At 42.9% G+C, this 26,425-nt stretch overlaps 1 protein-coding gene and 1 pseudogene across 7 annotated transcripts; both read right to left on the bottom strand.

The window, feature by feature from the left end:
- Positions 1-3,720: 3,720 nt before the first annotated feature.
- On the bottom strand, positions 3,721-25,099 carry F11 (coagulation factor XI). 7 transcript variants are annotated; one of them, XM_058720012.1, is made up of 15 exons: positions 24,698-25,099; positions 23,819-23,874; positions 21,701-21,839; positions 19,864-19,970; positions 18,832-18,991; positions 17,537-17,646; positions 16,670-16,829; positions 14,457-14,566; positions 14,193-14,355; positions 13,997-14,103; positions 9,786-9,954; positions 8,425-8,600; positions 7,756-7,851; positions 7,090-7,229; positions 3,721-6,857 (listed from the first exon to the last, which is right to left on the bottom strand). In XM_058720012.1, exons 2-15 carry the CDS (start codon positions 23,871-23,873, stop codon positions 6,696-6,698), a joined length of 1,854 nt encoding a protein of 617 aa, XP_058575995.1. In that variant the 5' UTR covers position 23,874; positions 24,698-25,099; the 3' UTR covers positions 3,721-6,695. The 7 variants fall into 7 exon arrangements, with proteins under 7 accessions (XP_058575995.1, XP_058575994.1, XP_058575996.1 ...); XM_058720011.1 differs by having other exon boundaries at positions 21,701-21,863; positions 24,698-25,098; XM_058720013.1 differs by having other exon boundaries at positions 21,701-22,393; positions 24,698-25,097.
- On the bottom strand, positions 22,342-22,496 carry LOC131508291 (U2 spliceosomal RNA; annotated as a pseudogene).
- Positions 25,100-26,425: the final 1,326 nt, after the last annotated feature.

Raw genomic sequence — 26,425 nt, 5'->3', positions numbered from 1 at the left:
GAACTTGATCTTCTGATCCCGAAAGGCAGCAGAGATCGTGCTCTTCACGTGAGGTTTAGTAGGCTGAGCAGCTTGGGGAGGGGGTGAGGCGGGACTGGAAACATAGATATCAATGTAAAAATGCTCAGAATTCAGATAAATTGGAAGAATGAGCAAACTGAGCGCCTGAGCCTGGAATGGAGCTGGACACCGTTTTTATAACCTCCAGCACGGCCGTCAATATGCTGCTCAACTCACGTGCTGGTGACAGGAGGACGCTTAACCGACTGAACCACTCAGGCGCCCCCAGAAATATCATTTTAAAATAGCTTCATTAGGGGCGCCTGGGTGGCTCAGTCGGTTAAGCGTCTGACTTCGGCTCGGGTCATGATCTCACAGTTTGTGAGTTCGAGCCCCGCGTCGGACTCTGTGCTGACCGGTCGGAGCCTGGAGCCTGCTTCGGATTCTGTGTCTCCCTCTCTCTTTCTGCCCCTTCCCCACTCATGCTGTCTCTCTTTCTCTCTCACAAAAATAAATAAACATTAAATAAAATAAAATAAAATAAAATAGCTTCATTAATCCTTCCTTCAACTAAGTGAAGTAATGACTTGAAAAATACATCCAAGTCCACTAAGCCAAGTGCAAATCAATAGTTTGGTCATACAGATATTACTGAGGAAGGAATTCTTTGTCTTGATTTCCCTTCACTGACCATTCTTATCATGGGGAAAATTATTTTAAGTAGTGGCAGCAGAGACCTGTCAGGAAACCCCTCCTACATGGTGGTTGATGCTGTTTTCCACGTAATGACGAAGGTTTCGTATTTTGTATACTTTGTTAAGGTATCTTGCCAAGCAAGATCGTGATCGTGAGCGCCACCCTGGCTGTTCGGACAACCTCCAAGCATTGACCTTACCTACAAATCCTCACAAACGTTACAAATTCCTGCCTGGGCAGAGCACAGCGTGCTTTGAGAGTTTCAGTGTGGCTACAAAGCGTGTGCACGGTCGCTGGGGAAGGGCGTGTCGGGAGAGGTGGGAAATCGGCCTCGGGGAATAAAAGACAACACCGTGTTAGGTAAAACACACACACACACTTGGACGATTATCATCTCCATCTGGAAAGCCCACCATATAGTAATACATTCGTGACAAAATTGCCCGGTACAAGGGAAAAGGGGAGGGAACTACTGAGTAATGATTGGGGTGAGTATCTGTTCACTGAGTATCTGTTTGGTGCCAGTTACTGTAGGACTCATTTGAATACAGTTTCTCCTCTGTATTCCTCTTTCTATCTACCTCCTCTTTCTATCATTTGGATGAAATGGATACTGACAGTAAACTATACACTATTCGAGGTATATACTCAACCCGGGAGGCGGGCTCTTAATGCGACAGGACTGGTGTACTTATGAGAAGAGGGGAAGAGACACAGGGGAGGAGGCCACGTGAGGATGGAGGCAGAGATTGGAGGGGTGCAGCCAGAGGCCGGGGGCCACCTGGGGCCACCAGCGGCTGGAAGAGGCAAGGAAGGAGCCGCCCCTGATGGCCTCAGAGGGAGTGAGGCCCTGCCGACACCTTCATTGTAGGCTTCCAGTCTTCAGAACCATGAGGGAAGACATTTCTGCTGTTTTACAACAGTTTGTGGCAATTCGTTACAGAAGCCCTGGGAAACAAAAGCCACTTGTGAAGAAGGGGAAGCTTGGAGACGCAGAGAGGCAGTGAAGCTGAAGGGAATGTTAAATATTCATTACTCTCTCTCTCTCTCTCTCTCTCTCTCTCTCACACACACACACACACACACACACACGCGCGCGCACACACACACAGAGGTGCATCCCTATGGGATGGCTTTGGAAATGGCAGAAATGTTCTCCCAGGAGGGAAGAGAAAGAAGCTGGGACTGCTCTGGTTAACGGGCATTGCACGCACACCCGAGTCAGAGTTGGGAAGAGCCCGCGGACCACCTGTTCCTGACACAGAGAGAAGCCCTCCCGAGGGCAACAGGCAGGCCCACAGACGTCACGTAGGAAGGCCCACTGACAGAGGAACCTACTGTGATGACACACGGTCACCATTAAGTGCGGCTGGAACGTCAGTGTGGCTGGTGAACTCTCTGAAGGTGACCTTCGAGTCACTGTTAACCAGGATGTGGAAAATCCTCGGGGCGGCTGGGTGGCTCCATCCATCAGGGGTCCGACTCTTGGTTTCGGCTCAGGTCACGATCTCATGGTTCGTGGGGTCAAGCCCTGCATCAGGCTCGGTGCCGCCGGTGGGGAGCCTGCCTGGGATTCTCTCTCTCCCTCCCTCTCAGCCCCTCCCTCACTCACGCTGTCTCTCTCTCAAAATAAGTGAATAAACTTGCAAATATAAATTAATTTATTAAATGTTTAAAAAATTGTGGAAAATCCTCTCACAGAAGGAAAGCGGAAGGCCCGTTCTAACCCAGGCTGGTAGAGGGTGTGGAAAAGCACACAGACAAGGGATGTCAGCACAACAGAGAGCCCAGAGAATGAACAGAGAAAAGGGACTGAACAGGACCAGAGGGAAAAATGCCTCCTTATCAAAATGGATCAATTTCCCCGATGCTTTAATGCGGCTGAACAGCAGGTATAGGCCATAAGTGGGTCATATATAATAATGTATTTTTTGTAAAATCTTTCGTAAATCAAGACCTTAATATTATCCATGATCCTCATTCCAAAGTAGGGGTTCACGTCCCAGAGTCTGTGATAATGGCAGCCTATGGCCGCCTGTGAGAGCCACAGTAGGCCTGGCCGGGTGTGGCCTCATTATTGGCTGTGCAGGAGAGCCACTCATCTGAGAAAGCCAGACAGCTCTAACAAGAGTCACAACCAACCTTTCTTTGAATGTTGAGAATCAAAATTATTCAAGAAAACAGAACTTTTAAAATTAGAAGGAATACACCGAACTGTTTTCCACAGAAGAGTACAGCTCCACATGCCTAATATCTGTGGGCTAAACCGAACTGAGTCAGGGTAACACTGCTACTTTAGGTCATTAAGGGCCAGTGCATTCCAGCGTTTCCATTGCAAGTAATAGAAAACCCAATTTGAACCGGCTTAAACATGCAAGGGGATTTATTGCTATAAAACAGGAAAGCCCAGAGCTCGGTCAGACCTCAGGCCTTCTTTCTCCACGTCTCCGTGGGCCCCAGGCTGGCTTTTCAAGAGTGCTTGACCACAACCGAGATCAGTGCCTCCTCACTCACGTGGAGGGGGAGGAGAAAGGCATCCTCTGGACAAAGTCTTTTTTTTTTTTTTTTTTTTAATTTTTTTAAGTTTATTTATTTACTTTGAGAGAGAAAGAGTGTGAGCTGGTGAGAGGCAGAGAGAAAGAGAGAATCTCAGGCAGGCTCTGCAGAGTCAGCTCGGAGCCCGACGTGGGGCTCGAACCCACGAAACCACGAGATCGTGACCTAAGCCGAAATCAAGAGTCGGACGCTTCACCAACTGAGCCTCCCAGGTGCCCCTGGACAGTCAAAGTCTTAAATGTTGCTCAGAGTGACATCTCTGAGCCAATCACAGTAGCGGGGGGGACGTCACGTGCCAGCTGTCTGGAACCTGCTCACTAGTAGACTAATTCCCAAGGCAAGGATACCTCACCAGAGGCACCCAAATCAGGATCCATACCTGGAACTGAGTTAATTCTACCCCCAAATTAATGTCTGTAACATGCAGGGAGGATAGGCAACCAATGTTTTCACAGCACGAAGTCACTGTCCGGTTTGAACCAGAGAAGCTCTGGAACTTTTATTTTCTTGCAAGAATTCTTAACATGTTTATAAAACCGCAAGGATCATGCTCTATTTTTGTCAACATGGTAACAACTAATTTTAACAGTTAAATAAGAAATTAAGCTGTTAGTAAGTTGACAGCCTTATACATGTGATGTTTAGTGACTTTCATATCAAGAAAATTGCAAAAATAAAACTACAATGAGACATCTTTTTCCACCTGTTGGGCTCCCAAGTTTGAGCATCCAACTTTGAGTCAGGTAATGGCCTCACAGTTCGTGAGTTTGAGCCCCACATTGGGTGAGCTCAAGCCCCACTCGGGATTTTCTCTCTCTCCCTCTTTCTCTGCTCCTTGTGGAATTCTCTCTCTCTCTCTCTCTCTCTCTCTCAAGAATAACAAATCAAAAAATTAAAAAGCAAATTCCCAAGTGTAATGTCATAATGTTAGCCAAAGCGTGACCCTCTCTTACATTGCTAATGGCGGAGACAATTGCCGCAAGTTTTTGGAGAAAAATTGGATAATAGGTATCAAAATTACAAATGCAGTCATGGTTTTTGTTTTGTTTTCAGAAATTCTACTTCTGGGATACATGCTGTAAATTTACCTGCATGCATGTGGATGAGTGAAAAAAAAACTGGAAACCACCCAAGTATCCATCTGGAGGGGCTGGTGTGTGGAATCCCCGCCCTGGGATACCATATTTTTGTAAAATCACAGACTGAGGAAGCCCTGTCCATCCCGATCAGAACTATTCCAAGGCAAAACATTACATGGAAAAGAGAGCAGTGCTGAACAGCATACAGAGCGTGTCATCTTTTGGTGCGGACCAGGGGACCTTCTCACTGTATTTTTTATACCTTCTTTCCATGATTTCATTTGTGAACCGTGGGCATATACTCACTGTTCAAAAACTGAGGTCTTTTGCAACGTTAAGTCTGACAAAACTAACGTGTGTGCTTTTCTCAAATACTTTTCAGGAAAGACTTTGCAGAAAGCTCTTTCCTCTCTGTCTCTCTTTTAAAGAACACCAAACGTTTATTCAGAAATGGATCAGTGACACGTGTTCCCCTCCAACTTGAAGGCTTCTTCCTCTCCTTTGGAACAACAAAAAGACACAAATGGGGAATATAAAGGAAAGATGTCTTCTTCCGAGGAATTATATCCTAACTTTTTTTTTTTCTTTACTGTGAAGTGTTACATCAAGACTACTAAGGTAAATAAACAGATAATGAGACGATTATTAGTACTGTTTGGTAATCTCAATGGCATTCAAGTTTCCGTTCCAGTCCTGTTTGAATCTGCAAGTGTTTCAGATCTGGCCCCCTTATAGCACCCCAGCCTTTTTGATGTGGGGTTTTGTTTGCCCTTGGTTGTGTTTTGTCTTCCTCAGCACAAACTCCTTCTTGTCCCAATCTTTGAACCTGCCCCCAAATGCTCTTTCTCTCTCGTCATAGAGCCCTGTGCATCCCTCTCATTCAAGTGTAAAATCATTTTATACTTGTGTAATTCGCTTATTCGCATTGTTCATGCTAACTAGCCTGGGGCTCCGTGAAAGTAGGGACATAGTTACATATGCTAACCACGGTGTCCTCATCGTTCAGTGTGCTCACTAGATATTTTTCATCTTGGACGAGACGTATAGTTGTTGACACAGGGTGAAAATTGCAGTGGAGACAGTGCAGATTCTAGTCAATGCACCTCATCAGAAACCATAACCGGGCAAATACTCACACTAAAGGGAAAACCCCAGTACTTAGTATACAGGGAGCTGTTTTGAAGGTAATGAGGGCTCCGTGATAACCATCCACTTGTTCCCAAAGTGGTTTTTCCCTGTAGTATGGATGTATTTTGTATTGAATTCTGTCCAATCCCTTTGTTATCTGTAAAGGTCAATTTGTAAACTTACACCCACAGTGGCAGCTTCTCTTAGGAAGGTTCTAGCTTACTCCCTTCATCTCTATCAGCCTCCCTGACCCAGAATCACACTAAGTATACAATCTACACACCTATAATTTTCTAGGCAAGTACAACTTTTAAGATCCGTCCCCTAAGACGGGTGGCTGGGTTACTCAGTTGGTTGAATGACCAACTTCGGCTCAGGTCATGACCTCACGGTTCGTGAGTCTGAGCCCCTCGTCGGGCTCTGTGCTGACAGCTCAGACCCTGGAGCCTGCTTCGGATTCTGTGTCTCCCTCTCTCTCTGCCCCTCCCCCACTCATGCTCTGTCTCTCGAAAATGAATAAATGTTTTAAAAAATTAAAAAAAAAGATCCTTCCCCTAAGCTACCACTTCCAGGTAAACTGCTACCCTTAATCCTTTCCCATACAGAAATTCTGGAGTCCACATTCATGCTCGCTGATGGCTTATATCTACCCAAACTAATTCAGAAACATATTAAAAGTTGAAATGACAAAGATTCCTGATCATTCTGAAAACATGCCATTGAATCTCATCAAGTTCCTCCTTTACAGAAGGAGGATACTCACGTAGGCAGAGTACGGATTCTTGCAAGTTGATGGTGACGGTCCTTGTCCCCATTTTCTCCAGCCCCCATTTCTCACCTAACAAATCTCTTTATGGTGGTTGCTTTGGCCATTCTACCCGAGCCTCCGGTGACACAACTCGCTTCTTTCCTGGTATATCTGGCAATCCTTTAATCTTAAAAAATACCACTGTCTCGGATTTCTTTGGCTCAGTAAAGTGTGATCAAAAGGCAAGAGACTGGATGCTGAAAACAAACTATGATTAGCATACAATGGGAATTGTGGAAATGACAGCTTGTGTCTTTTGACGAGTGGCTCACAAATACCAAGGCCCCTCAACGCCTTACTGTCTTGACCCTGGATCCCGCGGAGGAACATGGAGGCTCGGTGTCTGTCTTCTTCAGTCAAATCAAAACCCTCCTCCCGGGAATACTCTGGTTTGCCTTTCAGGGGTCAAATGACATCTGGGGACTCTTTCACACCGCTTGAGTTTTCTCCAAAATCCAGTCCACGTACTCAACCACATTGGTGTAAACCCCGGGCCGTTCCCTCTGACCGCAGCCTTCTCCCCAGCTGGTGATGCCCACCAAGTGCCAGACGTCGTTGTGTTTACAGGACAGGGGGCCCCCCGAGTCTCCCTGTGATGGGGGGGCAGAAAAAAAAGGTGCACGGATCGGTTCAGATGCTTCTTGTCTTAAATGCATGGGTCTCAGAGTGATTTCATTTAAAATTCTGTTCTTGGCCCTTTGATAAACTTCACTGTAAGCAAAACAAATTGACCGTGGTTCCCTGCTCCGGGGCAGAAGACTCCTTCTTAAATGCATTAAACATTCTCATGTGAATATATTCAATGGCCGAAAACACTCTTACCTTACAAGCATCCTTCCCTCCTTCTCGGTAGCCTGCACAGAGCATCTTATTGGTTATTTTGTGCCCTCTGTATCTTGTCTGGCACTCTTCGGTTGTCACCAAGGGTACGTTAGCTTTCTGGAGAGTATTTTGTATTTTGTCTGAAAAAAATTTTTGGTTTGTGACTGGAATAATCACATATATAATATAAACACGTATGTTTAAAATCAAAAGCGTACCAATACAAAAATCTAGAAAGAAAAAAAAATACTAGGTTTACCTCCTAGACCTTTTATAACTACAGAGTTATAGAGAATATATTGTTTCTTAACATTCAGTTTAAAACTAAGCATGGCTGTGACTGGAATTACCTCCCAGAGAAAATAATTGGATAACAGGCTATGACATTTAATAAAAAGTGCTAGGTTTCACACTAAACTTCATTACCAAAAAAATTAGTCATTAAAGAGATTGTCATATTTAAAATTTCCAATCAAACAGACAGGGGATCCTCCTCACTTGGGTAATTTTGTCTCTTCATTCTTCATTAGCATGCTTTCTGTAGCTGAAGAATGTGATTATTTTACTCACATTTTAGCTGTGGGACTTGACAGAGCAGAAAAGGTTAAGACGAGACCATGTTCTTTATCTTTAGGGTGGAACACACACAGAAACATGGTTTCTTACCTCCTAATTTTCTGTACCCCCATCCAGTCACCCAGCACTCAGCGTATATTATACTTCGATCTCCTTTGGAAGGTAGACATATGGGTCTCTGAGCATCTAAATTTTAAAAGTCATAGTTTAGTCATCAGAAACAAAATACATCTTCTCTCCCAGGAGAGACTCCCTTCTTTCACTTTCTACTATTCAGTGTGTTCTCTATTATATTCGGGCTGTGCCTCATTGTCATTCACTTTCTCTCCTTGTGTTCAGCGTTCTACATCACGTATCCTGGGAGGAGGGAACAAGGAAGAGAAAAGGCACAGCCCTCCCTCCTAACTTCGTCTCTTTAACCAGGTCTGTTGACCCTGTAGAAATTGCCTACTCATTCTGACCCTTGCCCCTAAAAGGGAGATATAGGTCATTTTAATATTCCAATATATTATAGAGTTGGGTCATTCTGTGAACCTGAAGAAACCTGGAGAAAACTCAGCGCTTCACCCACACCCCATAGTAAGATTTAACGATCGGGGAACAGCACCGGTCTTAGCAGACTAAAAGAGTAGCTTAGTAGCCCCTCTCTCATGATCATACCACCTGGAGATTGTGGGGCTCCAGCCATGAACCTGGCAGTGTTAAACTATACATCTAGGCCATCATTGTAGAGAACTTTCCATTTAAAATTCGACACACCTGTGTAATTCATTGCCGTTTCCAGTTTCAACAAGGCAATGTCATACCCACTTTCTGCCATTTCATATTGATCATGAATTATTATTTCTTGAACCCCAAAGAAAGCTGTGTCCTTTTTAACTTCTGATTGATTTAAAATGCCACTATAGACACGCAAGATTTTAGGTGACTCTAACCTAAGGAATAAACAATAGAGGAAAAGAAATTTTCATTACCAAATGATTCCCAAACATTTGAGCTATACTGTTATTTACTTAGCTATTACTAAGATTTTCTGCCGGCGGCAGACTTTTTGTCGGAAAGAAGTGATTTCATGCTAAAATTTTTCACTCACATATTCCTCCTGTAGAAGGTCCTGGGTGAGCATTTACTATATTAAACACATAAAAATGAATGAATGCTCTTTTCACCCTCCAACACACACACACACACACACACACACACTCACGCTCTCTTTCTCTCTCCTCCTCCCTTCCGTCCCCTGACTTTCCCCGCCCCCCACCATGAAGAGTTCCGGGTGTTAGTTTCAACCCTACCATTGATTACCTATCAACCTGAGAAATTCACTTGGATTTTATTGTACTCCATTTTCCCACATGGAAAAGGTAAAAGGTAAAGGAGGCTATTGACTTCAAACATATCTTTGAGTTATAACATAAGTATAAACAAAAACAAACACACAAAACCATGTCTGGAAACTCAGAGAATACCAAAGTGCAAAGAGGAAGTTTGGCCAACTAAGATTCCCTGGAATACATATACTCTCCTGATGGAGCTTTTAGGTTTGGCCAATATTAAAATTGACCTAAGTAGGGAATCCAATCTGAGGATACGTAATGAACTCTTCCTTCTGTATTTGGAAACGTGGCAGTGGGGTTGGGGGGTGGAGAGAGAGAGAGGAGAGAGGAGAGAGGAGAGAGGAGAGAGGAGGAGGGGGAGGGCAAGAAGGAGAAGGAGGGGAGGGGAAGGGAGCAGAGGGAGAGGGGAGAGGAGAGGAGTGGAAAGATGAAGGAGAGAGCGAACGACAAATTTAGAGAAGGGGAAATTTTCCTTGTGTTTGGCTCTGGACCTGATGCCAAGACAAGCACAGATGATATGTTCTGATGGGAAATAAGAACACCCCTGGGCATGTGGATGCATTTAAATGGGAAAGCAGAATAATATGCCATCATATTCCTACACCTAATCTGATGCTGGTAGACCATAACTGTTCTTTCTTTTTGCCTTTTTTTTTTAACTACAGAGATTTAATGTAGCAAATAGGGTAATTTACATTTTTAAAATATTTACTAAAATGCTAATGACAGATTCAGTATACGGGCGACCCCCGGGGAACTAACAAAATCGGTAATGGTACTGACCCAATCAAACAGTGGGCAGCTGTTAGTATCCACTGGTTTCCAATGATGGAGCCTCCACACAGGTGTCTCTGGGCAGGTGATGTGATATGCAGAGTTATCTGCCATGGCCACTCACCATGAACAGATGCCTCTCCTCCAACAATTCTGGGCTTGATTTTGGTCGTACACACTACAACAGAAGGGTTGCAATGAGTGGCTTCCTAAGTCTTCCTTTTCCATCAGCAGTTATGTCCCTTCAGGCAGAAAGAGAAGAAAACCTGCCCTCGATTCAGTATCTTATCACGACCTTGACTTGAAGAAATTTTATAATCAACTCAGCAAGCAAAGCTTGCACAGGAAAATTGCATGACTAAGTCACCTTCTAATTACATGCTCCCAAAGAATGTCTCATCCGGTCCTGCGTGGCAGTCTTCTCCTCCCTCATCTGCTAACCCTGATGGTTCTCTTAAAGCAGTTGTCAAGTGTGGCCCTTGGACCCATCGCATCACTCGGGAATTTCTTAGAAATGCAACTTCTTGAGCTCCCCTCAGACCCAGTAGATCAGAAACTTGGACAATGGAGCCTAGAAATCTGAACGTCAACCCGCCTTGCTGAAGTTGGAGAAATACTGTCATAAAGAAAAGTGAGCACCCTCCTCTCAGTTTACAGCTTTTGTCCAATTCTTATCTTCTTCTGCTCAGGCTGACCTTTGGTCCCAGAGTCTCCTGCTCCAGCTGGGCACCATCCAAGCATGGGCTGCTCTTCTGTCTGTGAACTGCTTCTCCTTTTGGCTTTGTTGACAGTTTGGGGTTCTCCCGGTTCAACCCTTGATACTTTCCAAGCACTTTGATTCACATTTACCCCCTCTGTTTCCTCCTGTCTTAGCTGCCCTGGGCAGGATGGTCCTTTTTGCTCCTACTTCCTGGCACGCCAAATGAGAACCCACCCTTCCAATGGGAGCCCTGGCCAGATCTGCCCCAGTAACCTAGATGGAATTGGAATGAGGTGTTCCGGGACAATAGTATTCTAGAGCAATGCTTCTCATACTTTAATGTGCATATGGATCACCTGGTTATCTTTTAAAATGCTGATTCTGATCCAGTGTGGGGGTAGGAGGTTGCTGAAATTCTTTCTAGCAGGCTCACTGCTGATGTCAACATGCTACACCCAGACCACACTTAGACTAGCATGGCTCAGAGGACCAGGGAGGCTTCATGTCCTTAGCTAGAGGAGGAGGAGTGTGAAGTTAGCAAAAGGGTCAGCAGTCAAAAGCCAAGTCTTTGGGGCGCCTGGGTGGCTCAGTCGGTTAAGCGTCCGACTTCGGCTCAGGTCATGATCTCACAGTTCGTGAGTTTGAGCCCCGTGTCGGGCTCTGTGCTGACAGCTCAGAGCCTGGAGCCTGCTTCAGCTTCTGTGCCTCCCTCTCTCTCTGCCTCTCCCCTGCTCATGCTCTGTCTCTCTCTGTCTCAAAAATAAATAAACTTAAAAAAAAATTAAAAAAAAAAAGCCAAGTCCTTGATGGTCTGTTCCCTGGTTTTGTGTGGGTATAGAACAATCTCTTTAGGACTTTCTTTTCTGAACAGGAAAATAGACATATAATCCTGGGGCAAACTTCAGATAGGAAGAGAGGAGTCTTGAAGAAAACTCTAGTTGGTAGCAAGCAGAGGCAGAAACAAGCTGGGTGTGTTTGTGAAAGCTTAAACAGGCTGGCACACTGAGAAAAGTGTTCTCACCTGAGGGTGGATAGGGTGAGATTCGTTTCAGAGAAACATTTTGAAGATTTTGACTAGATTCTGGAATTACAGGGAAGCCCTTGTGATTTACGAGGAAAGGCAAAGTTTAGGAAAATGAATGGGTATACAGTAACTAAAATATGTTATAAACAATTCAATAGTGCCTTTCTTAGGGACAAATGATAGGTCTTGATGTTCATTCTATTTTGTCTCTCAGTTCAAACAAAATGCTGCAAATATCTGTGTTTAGCATTAGATTTTGTGTTAGGAAACATTTCTTTTGATAGCAATTCCTCTGTATCTTCAGAAAGTTATGTTGAAGACCATTGATGGTGTAAGATATGAGAGTCACCTCAGTTATATATCCCCTCCCATTAGGGTATTATTTCATCGGATGTAGTGCAGGAAAACCTAATTATCTAGTTTCAGAAGGTGCATTAAAAAGTCTTAAGATTTTCTTTTCCTTTATCTTGTATTCTCTGCCTCAGCTATCAAGCTCCACCTGATAGATTCTGTAGCCTTCATACGCCAGAATCCATACATTCATCAAAGAAGAACATAATGAAAGGAAAGTGGGGGATGGGTTCAAGTGTTGAGTGTTGGTTCCCATTTTAGAAACTACGTCAACATCACTGACAACAACATCTGCCAAGCGTCCCTTCTCGTGCTTAGGAGAACGAAGACAACAGAATTATCATAAATGCACCTTCTTAGATAAATATATTGTAAGGAAAACAGAATATAGGAGATACACCTTAATTGGCTGGCTTTTTAAAGGAGTTTGGGCCATCAGATCCCTCTGTACTCCAGGAAGGCATGGTTTCCTCGTTAGGACGTTAGATTGGACACAATATTGTACATGTTACAAAACAAGTTCTCAGAAGTTAAGGATTTACTCTCCTCTCAGTAGAGAAATAATTCTGGCATTTTAAAGGAGTTTGGGCCATCAGATACCTCTGTACTCCAGGAAGGCATGGTTTCCTCGTTAGGACGTTAGATTGGACACAATATTGTACATGTTACAAAACAAGTTCTCAGAAGTTAAGGATTTACTCTCCTCTCAGTAGAGAAATAATTCTGGCATTTTAAAGGAGTTTGGGCCATCAGATCCCTCTGTACTCCAGGAAGGCATGGTTTCCTTGTTAGGATGTTAGATTGAACACAATATTGTACATGTTACAAAACAAGTTCTCAGAAGTTAAGGATTTACTCTCCTCTCAGTAGAGAAATAATTCTGACAGAGAAGATTTTTATACTCTGAAAACTGTTACAAATTATAATCATCACTTCTATTTTACTCATTAAATCTCAGTTGAATCTTAAATTGATAGTACATTATAATATCGGACATTAAGCAAGAAAAAAGTCTAAAATATGTAGTTTTTTTTTTTTAATTTTTTTTTTTTTTCTCAACGTTTTTTTTTTTTTTTTTTTTTTTTTAATTTTTATTTTTGGGACAGAGAGAGACAGAGCATGAACGGGGGAGGGGCAGAGAGAGAGGGAGACACAGAATCGGAAACAGGCTCCAGGCTCCGAGCCATCAGCCCAGAGCCTGACGCGGGGCTCGAACTCACGGACCGCGAGATCGTGACCTGGCTGAAGTCGGACGCTTAACCGACTGCGCCACCCAGGCGCCCCTAAAATATGTAGTTTTATGTGAATTAGTAAGCACTAAAGCCATCATAGGTTATTATGGTAATTTAGAGAAAAGTGCGATAATGTTGTTTCCTGTTGGAGATTCTGTCTGGAGATCATTCTGTTTGCCCACAAACCATCCCTCAGTACTATGCTCAGAAATTAGCCCCTAGAATTGGCCACAGCTGATCTTATTTTCAGTGTAATTTGTATCACATTTTACACATATTGTAGGTCTTGTTTAATCTAGAGAATCTTTTTATTTTCTTTCCACCCTGTGACACTCATTGTTCTAAATAAATAGAGTTTTACTGTAAATTTTTGCCAATATTCATAAGTATGCAGAATACTTGCAGGGGATCTGAAACAATGAAGACCCCTGAAGGGGAGCTACTTTATTTCTAGAATACATACAAATTTTTTCAAACATATGGTAGTTATTTATGTTTCAACTAAATACCAAGTAATGGCCAATGGACAGAAAATAAATAATCTGATTAACCAAATTCCTGACTGATACTCAATCTTCAAGGATAATAAGAAAGATAGTTAGCCTTCATAGTAGGAATTGAACATAAAAGTGTTGACTGAGCCTGAGTCTCACCATAAACTGTATACATGTGTCCAATTAAAACCCATACTCACTTAATATTAGGTAATGCAGAGTTTAGTTGAGGCCCAATATTTACCACTAAAACATGGTCAGCCTGGATGACAGGAGTAAAACTAACAGAAAATTGTATCTAAGTTGGTTACTGTACTAATTTTCTCCCCTTTGCGGTTACTATTGACGCTGACAGTCATGATACATTTGTTATAAAATAACTTCTTCAGATGTATTTTCTCGCGTGCCATTAAACTCACCATTATCCATTTTACATAACCTTAACGTATATCCAGAGATGCCTCCTCTCCCATGAAGTATTTTTGTTGGAGATCCATTTGAAGAGAGTTTTAAGTAACATTTACCCCTGCAGGTGGGAAACAGAAGAGTATAAACATAACACCCCCCTCGAGGAGATGGGACGGGAGTATCTGTGCAATTCTTTGTACGTCTTACTTCCCTCCGTTGCAAGATTCTGGAGATGGCGAATAGGTAAAAAACTGGCAGCGGATGGAGTCGGTACACATTTTCTGGCAGGCTTCGTGCCCTTTCACGTCAACAATGTCCAGTTCTTCTCCCAAGAAATCAGTGTCGTGGTAAAATGAGGAATGACAGAACACTAGGCAGGAAATCACACATCAGGTACAAGACACCAAACTTACCACGAGTCGACCTAGGTTTTGTTGGTCTTGATCAGGAGAGAGTGGCTCCATTGTTTACCTGGGACACTGTGCCTGCAGGTTTGCAGACTGAAACCAGAAAGAGCTTTGTCCTTCTTAATGCGTGTACTTGGCAATCCACTTTCAGATGTTTTTAGGAGACAAAGATTTCTAACAGAAAAAAAGGGAGGGGGGGGAGGAGGGAATGTAAATGGATCATGTAACACATATCAAAGAAAAGAACCATTTTTATAACACGTACAAAAGTCAACTCATGTTGGTGTGTTTAAGAGTGAACAATTTCTCATTTTGTAAGTACTCTTCATACATCACTGAGTCAGACCCCATGATCCATAGGTTGTAGACAGGTCTTCAACAGGATACCACTTGCCTCCACAAAAGTTTTCTGAGCTGTTTCTATCGCCAGTGTTCCTACCATTTTCCTTCTTTCTCTCCTTTCTTTCAACACTCCTCGCCCATTTCAAAGATTCCGTAACTTTCATGCTCTGGAGAAATCTGCTATCCAGAGTTGCTTCAGGCTCAGACACGGATAAATGACACTCATCACAGGCTCCATACAAGCAGCCTCTTCTTGGAACAAAACAACTTTTCCTGATTAGCCCCAAATCACAGTCTAGAGCAGTGCTGTCCAATAGAGTTTTCTGCAATGATGGACACGGTCCATGCCCGTGCCACCCAATTCAATAGCCCCTAATCACATGTGGCTACTGAGCACTTGAAATGTGGCTGATACAGCTGAGGAGATGAACATTTAGTTCTATTTAATTTTAATTAATTTCAATTTAAAAAGCCAAGTCTTGGCTTCTAGCACTCATGTTCCTCTCTCACCCTGTATTGAGGATCCAGTGTTTTACCCCTCTTACAGGTATTGACCGGGAATGTTATAAAAGGAGTAAAAAAAGAAAATGAGCAGTGATTAGGCATCTCTCTAATTTGTGCCATTTATAATGCAGTCTTTGAACCTCCTTTCTTCTCTGACTGCATTCAGTCCCTTCAATTACCAGCGGTATGCTAGTGACACGCAGACACAGATCCAGAACACAAACCTCTCCTCTTAGTTCAAGATTTCCCTTTCCAACTTCCAGATCAACATTTCTCTCTGGATGTCCACTGGGCATCTCTTCCCTCTTGAAATCTGCGCCTCATGAAATCTGCATCCCAGTCATGGGTATTTTTATCCTTTCGATTCCTTGGGCCAAAAGTCTAGGAGCTCTCACTGACTCTTTCCTTCAGAGCAGACAACCAGTCAACAGATTTTATTGCCTCCCCATTGGACAATATATCCCAACCTGATGACTTCTCTATCACTTCCACTCTTGTCCAAGTAGGGCAGGGTTTTCGTCTCTTTCGTTCACTAGTGGTATCCCTGGTGTTTAGAACAGTGGCTCGTATGCAGTAGGCACCAAATAAATTATATCGTTGAGTAAATGAAAGTAACAGATATATTTCCATGGGGCCAAACTAGTGCTTCCAAAAGTCACTCAATGGAAAACCAGGCTTGCTTGACGGACAAGGACCTCAAGGGCCTAACCCAGCTGGATTCTGGGGGACCCATTCCTCACGCAAACAGCCAAGTCAGGCAAATACCGGGGTCTCTGAGAATTCCCATTCAGATAATATAGAGTATCGAGATTCTGAAGCACTCTTAAGTGGGGTTTTTGGTTTCTTGTTTTTGTTTGTTTGTTTGTTTTAGTGAATCTTATTAATGAGGAACAACAACCCCAGCAGATATCCCTTTAATGATCAAAGACCTTTCCCACGTTTCAGCATGGTTTCCTGGATTGATACCCATCGGTAGGAAAAGGGCATCTCAATTCTCAAGTACCCCTCCACAATTACCCCCAATTCCATTAATATAGGCCTTCCTTTCCACCTCTCTTCACTTCGGATTTGACATTTCCCTGATACTCCCAGCCCTTTCTACTCTAGGTTCACTGATCTCCAAGTGGGCACTGGACTAAGTTGCCCCTTGAGGGTCATCCTTATGTTCTTTACTCCGCTCAGAACGAGGCAACCCTCCCTTTGCTGCAGGCAGAGACCTCCCTCAGCTCAAGAAAACAAGAGTCCTCGGTAACCTCAGGTTTGCGGTCATCAGGTGGCGAATGCAAAGAGAGAGGGGCTAGGCATTCTTCGCGGCAACTTTGGCCTGTCCTCTGCAGACATTTAGATTAAATGTGTAGCTGCTCAGAAGTTTTTAAAGGATGGACCTTAATCGGCCATCTTAAGGCATGAATCTTCATCTTAATTCCTTACCTTTCAGATTCTTTTGGCCATTCTTGAGAAAGGAAGGTAAAAAACAAACAACTGGGGTGGTGAGTACAAATGCGGCGACAGACAAAGACATCCGGAGCCATGACACTGTCGATGTTACTGTCTGCAAATGCCGTACTAGGGAAAATGTCCCTGATACAAGCTGTACGACAGAAGAAACCATGTTTAAGAAATCAACTCCCCAATACAATCAGTAAAATCCCAGCTAGAGTATTTGTAAATTCCATATAAAAAGTTTGTTGCGGGGTGAAGAGGGATGAGTAGGCCAAGCACGGAGGAGGTTTTTAGGGCAGTAGAAATTCTCTGTACGATACCGTGATGATAGATAGATATCATTATACACTTATCCAAACCCATGGAATATACAACACCAAGAATGAACTGGAATGTAAGCTGCAGGCTCTGGGGCGATTATGATGTGTCAATGTATGTTAATCGATTGTAACAAATGTACCACTCTGGTGGGGGCGGGGCGTGTTGATAATAAGGGAACCTGTGCATGTGCCCCGGGGCAGGGGTCTATGGGACACCCATACTTTCCCCTCCATTTTGCAGGGAACCTAAAGTTGAACCTAAAATCTTAACAACAATTCTTTTCACAGTTTGTTTATCCCAAGCTCTTTAAATTTTTTTCATTCGGAAAACTGGAGTGATTAGTTTAAACTTTAAATTCAAATATCGCTCTAATTACATGGGACATAATGACATTTTTCACACGAAGAAGGTAAAAGATCATTTGGTCCATTTCACCAGGGAGCGCACATGGGTGTCCTAAGTCAGGCCCCTCATTCCTACCACCTGCACCACTATTTAATGGTTAAACCACCTCGCCGAGAAAGTAACAGTTACCCAGCTTAGAAAGCGCACAGGATTTTAGTGAAAATCCAGACACCACTTTAGTGAGCTTCATTATTCTGGTTGGTGTCCCCATGTGGGTGTACTTCAGCAGACAAATGTTTCTGAATGAAAACAAAAATGGGAAAATGTTTTACTCGTCGAAATACATGTAGGAAACAACATGAGACGATACGAAATTCCAGTCTAGAGAGTTCCTGGGCTGACAGCTGAGGATCTGCTCTGAAAAGCATCAAGCTGATGCTGGACAGCAGGACTTGAGTCCTTCCTCTGCCAGGACCTGGAGGGCCCCTGAATTTTGTCAATTCTAGTTTTCATCACTTAAATGACAGCTTTGGAGAGACGACGGCCTGAAGAATCGGAGGTAGGAAGTAATGAATTCTCAAGCCCTTCTCTACTCCCCATTTCCTGGCTTGCTGTCCCTGTCGTGTCAAGTCTCAGACATGAAATATGTTAAGAAGATGTAGCTTGAGCTGAGCCAAACACAAAACGTGAAAACTTACTTCTAAATCTGAGCATTCGGTTTTATCGTCGTCGTTTTTGGAAGGAGTGACGGATGCTTTATTATTATTTATATTATTCACCTCCTTGTGAATGTGGAGAGTGGAATGGAAAAACCCAAAAGGGAATCCAAATAATGGTCATTTAAACTTAGTTCTCCTTTTTTTGTTGGGTTCTAGATCAGTGTGGTTTCCTATACAACCCTAGAACATCTCAGAAATTTCTAAATATAAAAGTTAGTGATATTTTTTTTCCCTAAAAAAATTTTTTTTTTAACGAGAACACCGATTCATCATTAGAGATCAGGTCATTTCTACCTTCTCACACATTTATCTCCAGCATATTTCAAAATCCAGTTTGGGGTGGATTTTAAAACACTTCACATGGGCTTCAGTTATTCTGTCTTAGATAAGGAACTCTTACTTAGAGAGGTCTGAGTAGGTTTTCCCTTCGGTTCTATAATCCTTAGGCTGGGAATGACGCAGTCAGATCAACTGTAACTGTCTCAAAACTTCCAGTTAAGAAACGTACCACTTTTTAAATTAGCCAGGCGATGAGTGAATCAGATACAACAATGTCAGTAAAAAGACAGAGTCCTTAACATAAAGGAAATGCATTTCTGCTACTTTCTGTGAAGAAAACTATTAGCAGTGTACTTGTTCTAGAAATGTCGTTTGGGGGCTGAAAACAAAAATTCTGGCATCAAGTCGAGGAGAAATTTTGTTTTCCATCAGACAATGCGACGATCTACTCACTGTCCGCGGGCTCAGCCTACGGGGCTCACTCACCGATGCTCCGTGCTTGGAAACTGCCTCGTCGCATATGTGAAAAAGTGACAGTGCACATCATTCGTGCATCTCTCTTGGCATTCCTGGGCATCCCTGGTCATCAAGCTATTATAGTTCATGCCCTTCATGTCCAGGTCCACGTACAAATTCCTGTGGCAAGCTGGAGACAAAAGCAGACATCGTGGCGGTCTTCCAGACTCCAGAGCTAACCTGAACGGTGCTACGTTAGCAACTGCCCTTCCTGACTTACTCTTTCAACTCTTCCAGTCACTCTTTCTCAGAAGTCCTTTGTTTTCATCTTCATCTGCTTAACTTCTACGCTCACATGGAAGCAGAAAAAGAATGAAAATGCCCTTCTTATGGCACAATAGTATTAGACTTGTAAATTGCTGTGTTAACTTTCTGCCCTGGCCTCCCTTGTCTCCTTAACTCCACTGACTGGTCCGCTAACCTATTGGAGGATCTTTTGACGGTTAAGTGTCGTCTCAACCTTCCTAGTTGCTCCTTTGATTCGAAGTAATACGTTTAGTATGGACTTACAGGGGCGCCTGGGTGGCCCAGCTGGTTAAGCGTCTGACTTTGGCTCAGGTCATGATCTCACAGCACGTGAGTTCGAGCCCCGCGTCGGGCTCTGTGCTGACGGCTCGGAGCCTGCAGCCAGCTTCGGAGTCTGTGTCTCCCTCTCTCCCTGCCCTTCCCCTGCTCAGGCTCCAGGCTCTGTCTCTCTCTCTGTCTCACAAATAAATAAACATTACAAGAATATGGACTTCTATATAAAACTTTAAGCTGGGAAGAGAAAGATGAATGATGAGAACTGATACAGTAAGACGTGTCCTTCTAGTTGGGTAAATTTTAATGAAGGGGGGACAGAGTGCGCGTGCTAGTTTTGACTCTTCCCTGAAAGAACTTCATTAGGAGACTCTAAGTCCACACCGCAGGGTTTTGTTTTATAGCCATAAAAGCATATGTGATATAACTATATATATATATCATAATAACTAAGTGTTTATGAATTCTGATAGGACATCTTACCACTTATTTGATGTGGGCATTGCTTGAAAGAATATCCAGAAATTGCTCCTGTCATATTCACCCTTGGCAGTGTTTCTGTTACACTGTCTTTCAGGATACAAGTAAACCTGCGTGAGAACTTACGTTTTAAAATAGTGGATCTTAAAAGTCAGCACACAGAAAATCAGAGACAAAGAAACAAACTGCTCTATCTGATGCCAAAACAAATATTTTCCTAGCAAAGCTGTTTGTTTGTTTTTTTCCATTCTAACATCCCTTCACTTAAGAGCTCACCTACAGTTTTCCCTACTAACTGGAAACAGGAGTGAACTATGGCCCGTTGGTCAAGCAGCCCTCTGCCTGTTTTTTGCAGCCCATCAGCTGAGAATGGAGTCTTATTGCCAAATGGTTACATTTTAAATAGTTATAGAAGCACTTCTATAATATCTTTGACTTTCTGGATCCATCATTGCTAAAATATTCAACCCCGGCTTTGTCAAGAAAAAGTTTGCCAACCCTTGTTGTAGACTCCAGGGTAGTAATTTTTTAAGTTCAGGATACTATGTAAATATCTATGAATGCGGCAATAATACACAAACATGTCGATTACTTACCTCTGTAGTAAAGCTTCATCATTGAATGTTCAAGTTCAACATGGAAACAAAAGTGGTGGATGGAATGTCCTAAAAGTTTTTTTAATGTTTTTATCTATTTGTTTTGAGAGACAGAGAGAGAAAGCAGCAGCAGAGGAGGGACAGAGAGAGAGAGAGAGAGAGAGAGGGAGAGGGAGAGGGAGAGAAACCCAAGCAGGCTCCATACTGTCAGCATAGAGCTCAATGTGGGGCTCAGTCTCATGAAAGCATGAGATCATGACGTGAGCCAAAATCAAGAGTCGGACGCTTAACCGGACGAGCCAGCCAGGTGTCCCCAAGTGTCCTAAAATTTTTATAAATATGACTATAGACACAAAACCACTAAGTGCAGTTGTGAATCTGGAGCAGACACTGATTAATAGCTATAAATTATATTTGGGGGACACCTGAGATGTTATAAAGGGGTTCTTGTTACAATCGTTTCCTTTATGTAGGAAAAGGTATGTTGAAAGATTTAGGAGTGAAATGTTATAATGTTTTCAAATTATTTCAAATGGTTAAATAGAAAGACAGACAGATGATAGATAGATATAGATAAGGCACAAATGGCGAACAAAAAACTTGGTGGTGACAGGGGATCACTGTGCTGTTCTTTCAAACTACATTTATAAATATTTTTTAAAAAAGGTTTTTTTTAACATTTATTTATTTTTGAGACAGAGAGAGACAGAGCATGAACAGGGGAGGGTCAGAGAGAGGGAGACACAGAATCCGAAACAGGCTCCAGGCTCTGAGCTGTCGGCACAGAGCCCGACGCGGGGCTCGAACTCACGCACCGCGAGATCCTGACCTGAGCCGAAGTCGGCCGCTTAACCGACTGAGCCACCCAGGCGCCCCATAAATATTTATTTCCTAATAAAATAATTGAAGGAAAAGCACCGGTTTGAATAATATCAAATATCAATAATGAATCAAAAAGCAAGGAACAAAACGATTAAGAGGCGTAATAACAGCGGAGAGAAATAAGAGTACCGCTAAAATCTAGACCACAGAGGAGCTAGAAAGTCCACACTGAGAGGCATGTCTGCTCCTCCCTGATCTGCCTGGGCACGATTTTTTTTTCCTGCAATACTTAATATTTCAATTGAAGGACCACGTGTTTTCCCATCATTAACCTTCCATTTTCTAAAATGGTAGATGAATACTTATTGGTAAGTAATCATCCCGGAAAGCTACTTCCTCTGTGCAGAAACGCAAACATTTACCATTTGGTAGGATCTTCCGACGACGATTCAGCCATGAAGGTGAAAAGCAGACATCTCGGATGGTGGGTGCAAATAAGCTGACAGTGCTTGGCGCTTGGTGTGAAAATGGTAGTCATGTCTCCTCCTTGAAAGCCGGTATCTGTGAACAGCTTAGTCACACATTCTGTGATGTAATACGTGGCATGAATTATTGGGGGCTTTAGTTGCACGTATCGAATTAGATAATAATCTCACAAAGGCAAGCGAAGTAGGTCTACTTCCCAGGAAATGCGCCTGAACTTGGAAATCAGAGCAATCAACACTTTGATGTTGGTTGATTGGATGAGCAGCCTCAGACAGAAAAAGAAATCGCAAAATGGCACATTTGCCTCGATGGAACTGTGCTTCTGAGGGATTATCTTGGAGATGAGGGTGCTTTGCGGGTAACTGAATAGTTTCTCAGCGCTTTCCTGGCCAAAGATGTTCCTTAGGGTCACATCCAAGTCTGGAAGGGGCCGCCTGCTTTTCCCTTTCCCTGTTGCTTGTTTGTCAAAACTCCTTGTTTATATGAAACAAAAGATCCAGAGTGATGGTTTTTCAATAGTGTTTGATGGCCCTGGCTGTGATACACTGTATCACCTCACTATTTAAAATGGGCCAGTTTAGGAACAGGAACTGTAGATTCTCAGAAAAATATCTGAATTCCCATTCCAGCTGAAACCACACACAGGTATTTTTTTGAAAGCTAAGTTGGATAAAACCCTTTTTTATTTTTCTGTTTCTACACTTGATCTTAGCCAAAAGGCCAAGAAACGATTTTTTTTTCCGTTTCTAGAAAGAGATATTTAATATTCCAGCTTATGGCTCTTTGGGTCATTATTACTCAGTCACTGAATAAAAGGTTGTAGTTTTTAATCTTAGTACACTGCCATTAAGAAGGCTTCTTAATATCTTTCATATACGTAGCATATGCATGCTATATATATATAAATGTATACATACACTTATAGTAAAAATGAAATACTTTGGGAAGGATAAAATAGAACTCAAATATTTATCGTAGTAACAAACATACCAATGAGTATGTGGGAAAGTACGTAGGTACAGAGCAGTGAAAACTATCACTAAAACTATCACTAGATTTAGCCAGGGTCTTGGATGGGGAAAATTCCAACTTTATTTTCACTAACCTCTACCCAAAACGTGATACAGCCTTCCATCATTAATGCAACAAACCACAATGTTCACAGTATCTGCTTTGTCATACTAAGGTTACAGATTTAAAAAGAAAACATGACAGCTGCCTATATCCTCAAATAATATCACCAGCTCGGTGGTGATAATTACTTTGCAGTTTTAGACCCACCGCTAAATCTTGTTACATCATGTGTCAATAAGAAGCACATCTATTTTTGTATCAGGTTTTGTTTTGTTTCGTTTTGTTTTCACATTTTCACTAACGATATTGCAATACAATTGATTTTCTCGGCAATCCTTTGTATCTTTACTTTACGCCTTCGAAAACATGACTCTGAGAACGCAGTCCAAAGAGATCTCTGGGGAAAAAGAGAGTCAAGGATCCCTGCCACAGCCTGTGCTCAAAACCCACCACATACGCCTTCTAACTTACCCAACTATAACCTCTGCATGTAGGATAATTTTCTCCAAGATTTGCAGCCACCCAAGAGTGACCCGGAGGTGAACAGAAACCTGCCCCCTCTCCCCAAGCTCCGGGCGGCTTCCTTGGAGTTGCAAGGCGGCCCCTCATTAGTTAAGAGTCTGTTTGCACCCAGAAGTGTTCTCATGGTCCACGGAAATCCCACCATGCGATGCAAAGAAAGTAATAATTACCACCAAACTTGTCATGACTGATGCAGATTTGGATATAAACAGAGGTACAGATTTGAATATGACTTATACATATGGACCCAGATTACTACTATTATGACCAATTCCTGTTCTTTAATTGCCCTCCCTGTTTTGAAAACCCCTGGAGCCCTTAAGTGAAAAATAAAATGATTTAATGTCCTTCCGTGGAGTAGATGGTGTGGGCCTGTAGATAAGCCCTTCTGTTTTCCAGTCTTCAAAGCAGGAAATTAAGCTGTTTCCAATTCTTATCTGAGCTTAAGCTCTACTTACCACTGGAAACTGAGGCAAATAAAATGAAATGTACCACTCGATATAATAAAATCATCCTACGAAAAGAAAAATGTGTATGTATTTAGAGCATGCAAAGTGAATTTATAAGCAGTTCACTGACATCAGGGTTCACAAGAAACAGGGAGGGAGAGGAGTGGTGAATTCTACGGTATTTGCAGGTTGTTACGTTAATGCTGAATTTTACCTTCCCCAAATCCTAGGACACTCCCCAGGATGATAGCACGTAGAGTTCAAGACTTTCCTAGTTCTGAAGAACCCAGAGCGGACGGGGGGAGTCCCCCCATCTCTGCTTCCCCAGTGCCTCCAGCTCACCGTTAACCAGATATTTTTCATTGCTGTCATCCGAGCCCTCCCCAACTCGTTTTTCCATTTTTGTGTTCTTTTCCAATTTGTTTCCTTTCCTTCCATCTTTGAAGTCTCTCTGTGTACCTCTTGAAAGCTCTAAATGACTTTCTACTTACGACGTTACCATTTAGAAAAGTCTGCTGCAAGTATATTCATAGACCGTCTTCATTACCTATAAATGTACTTATCCTCACAAAGCATCGAACTAACTGCTCTGTGAAAAACTCACTATCAGTGAGACACATCAAGACTTGCTATTGTTTTAACCTCGATCTTGAAAATCTTTCTAATTTGTAAAATACTTGTTAGTGATGACAAATTATTCTTTCATTCTGTATCTCCTCTCAAATTGGTTGGGGATAAAAGCTTCTAAAATGTCGAGTCAGATGAATTGTAATAAATCAATCATTCTCTGTTGTAAAAAAATTTGTAAGACCCCCCCCCCCCATAGTAGGGAAAGGCACTTCAAGGAAAATTTGCTGGAGAGAAATCAAAGAATTTTTGAAATCGTACCTGAAAATATTTTGTTGGCCTGTTTGCCACCTTCTCAACAAGACGGTTTCTCTTCTTCCAAAATGGTCTTCATCCTCCTCTAAATGAGCTTGGGCAGGACACGTTCACTCAACTTTAATGTTTACTTTTCCCGATTCCCCATGTTGTGTAACGGTGTCTTTTCTTACAGCAGTGTCTGCGAGAGCTCTCAAAAGCTCGGTGTATCTAAAGTGGTCCAGTTGCTTGCTCTTTCAAGACAATGCATCTTTTTGTCTTATTTCACCGTGTATTTTTCAAAACTTCCCCCCAGAGAGACTAAGAGAGAACGTGAATTTGTGTGGCTTAGCAACTGGCCCCTCACACTGGGATGCCTGGTAGCCACAGCGGCTCTTAACCACACTGACAAACATCGGCTGTTAATCATTAATTTTCACCTAACTCGAGGCTCACAGTCTACAAAGAAAACGGGGAAGGTCTGGTGGCTTCTTGATGCGCGCTGTGGCCCCGGGGAACGTCACCTGTTGGGGGTGGGGACAAAGGAAGGCGCGGACTGTAGGTGCCCAGCGCTCCTAGACTCAGTTTCCCTTTGTATCAAGTCGCCTCCTCCGGGGTTATGTTGATATGGTCAGTTCCAAGACGCCAACCCCTTTTTTATTCATCTTGCAAACACTGAAATTCTAACTTAATTTTTTTTTAAAAAAACGGAGAAACATGGGGCTTTCCTGTCTTTCCTTAGAGTCCGCAATCGGAGACAAAAGGGGAGCTAGGAAGTCACGTGTCTAGCTTTTGCAAGCAATCAAAAATTAACCCGTCAATTCTCTTTGCCTTTTTTTTTTTAATGTCTTAATCTTTATTTATTTTTGAGAGAGAGAGAGAGAGAGAGAGACAGAGCATGAGCAGTGGAGGAACAGAGAGAGAGAGGGAGACACGGAATCTGACGCAGGCTCCAGGCTCTGAGCTGTCAGCCCAGAGCCTGACGCGGGGCTCGAACTCACAATCCGTGAGCTCATGACCTGAGGTGAAGGGGGATGCTTAAGCTACCGAGCCACCCAGCCCACCCCCCCCCCCAAATCATCTGTTTTAAAAGTCCGATTTACATAAATTTTAGTTCCCTTGCAAAACTAAAACCAAAAAAAGTACATCAATTTTAGAGAGATAATTTTATGGTTCAGAGAAGACTTCTAATTCTTCATAGGAAAGCAAAGTACGATTTTAGGTTTACAAATGCAGTCATAAATTTAAAAAAAAACATTCTTGGGGTACCTGGGTGGCTCAGTCGGTTGGGTGTCCAACTTTGGCTCAGGTCGTGATTTTTTTTTTTAATTTTTTTTTTTTTAACGTTTATTTATTTTTGAGACAGGGAGAGACAGCATGAACGGGGGGAGGGTCAGAGAGAGAGGGAGACACAGAATCCGAAACAGGCTCCAGGCTCTGAGCTGTCAGCACAGAGCCCGACGCGGGGCTCGAACTCACGGACCGCGAGATCATGACCTGAGCCGAAGTCGGACGCTCAACCGACTGAGCCACCCAGGCGCCCCTCAGGTCGTGATTTCACAGCTAGTGAGTGTGAGCCCCATGTCAGTCTCTGTGCTGACAGCTCAGAGCCTGAGCCTGCTTTGGATTCTGTGTCTCCCTCTCTCTGCCTCTCCATCCCTTGTGCTCTCTTTCTCCTTCAAAACTAAATAAACATTAACAAGAAATGAAAAAGGAACATTGTGAAGATGAAAGGAGAAATAAACCTGGAGACAG

The sequence above is a fragment of the Neofelis nebulosa genome, chromosome 3, assembly GCF_028018385.1.
Source record: "Neofelis nebulosa isolate mNeoNeb1 chromosome 3, mNeoNeb1.pri, whole genome shotgun sequence".
Lineage (NCBI taxonomy): Eukaryota > Metazoa > Chordata > Mammalia > Carnivora > Felidae > Neofelis > Neofelis nebulosa.
The sequence above is the reverse complement of the archived record's forward strand: the minus strand, read 5'-3'. Positions and strand labels throughout refer to the sequence as shown.

Bases quoted from the DNA above. Each gene is read 5' to 3' on its own strand.
- F11 (XM_058720011.1), bottom strand. From the start codon at position 23,873: ATGATTTTATTATATCGAGTGGTACATTTCATTTTATTTGCCTCAGTT. The intron at 14,567-16,669 runs GTAAGGAATTAA...TTTTTCTGTTAG, and splicing joins TGGCCAAAAGAATCTGAAAG to AAATCTTTGTCTCCTAAAAA. The intron at 7,230-7,755 runs GTAAGAAACCAT...AATTTTTTTCAG, and splicing joins GGGGTACAGAAAATTAGGAG to ACAAAATACAAAATACTCTC.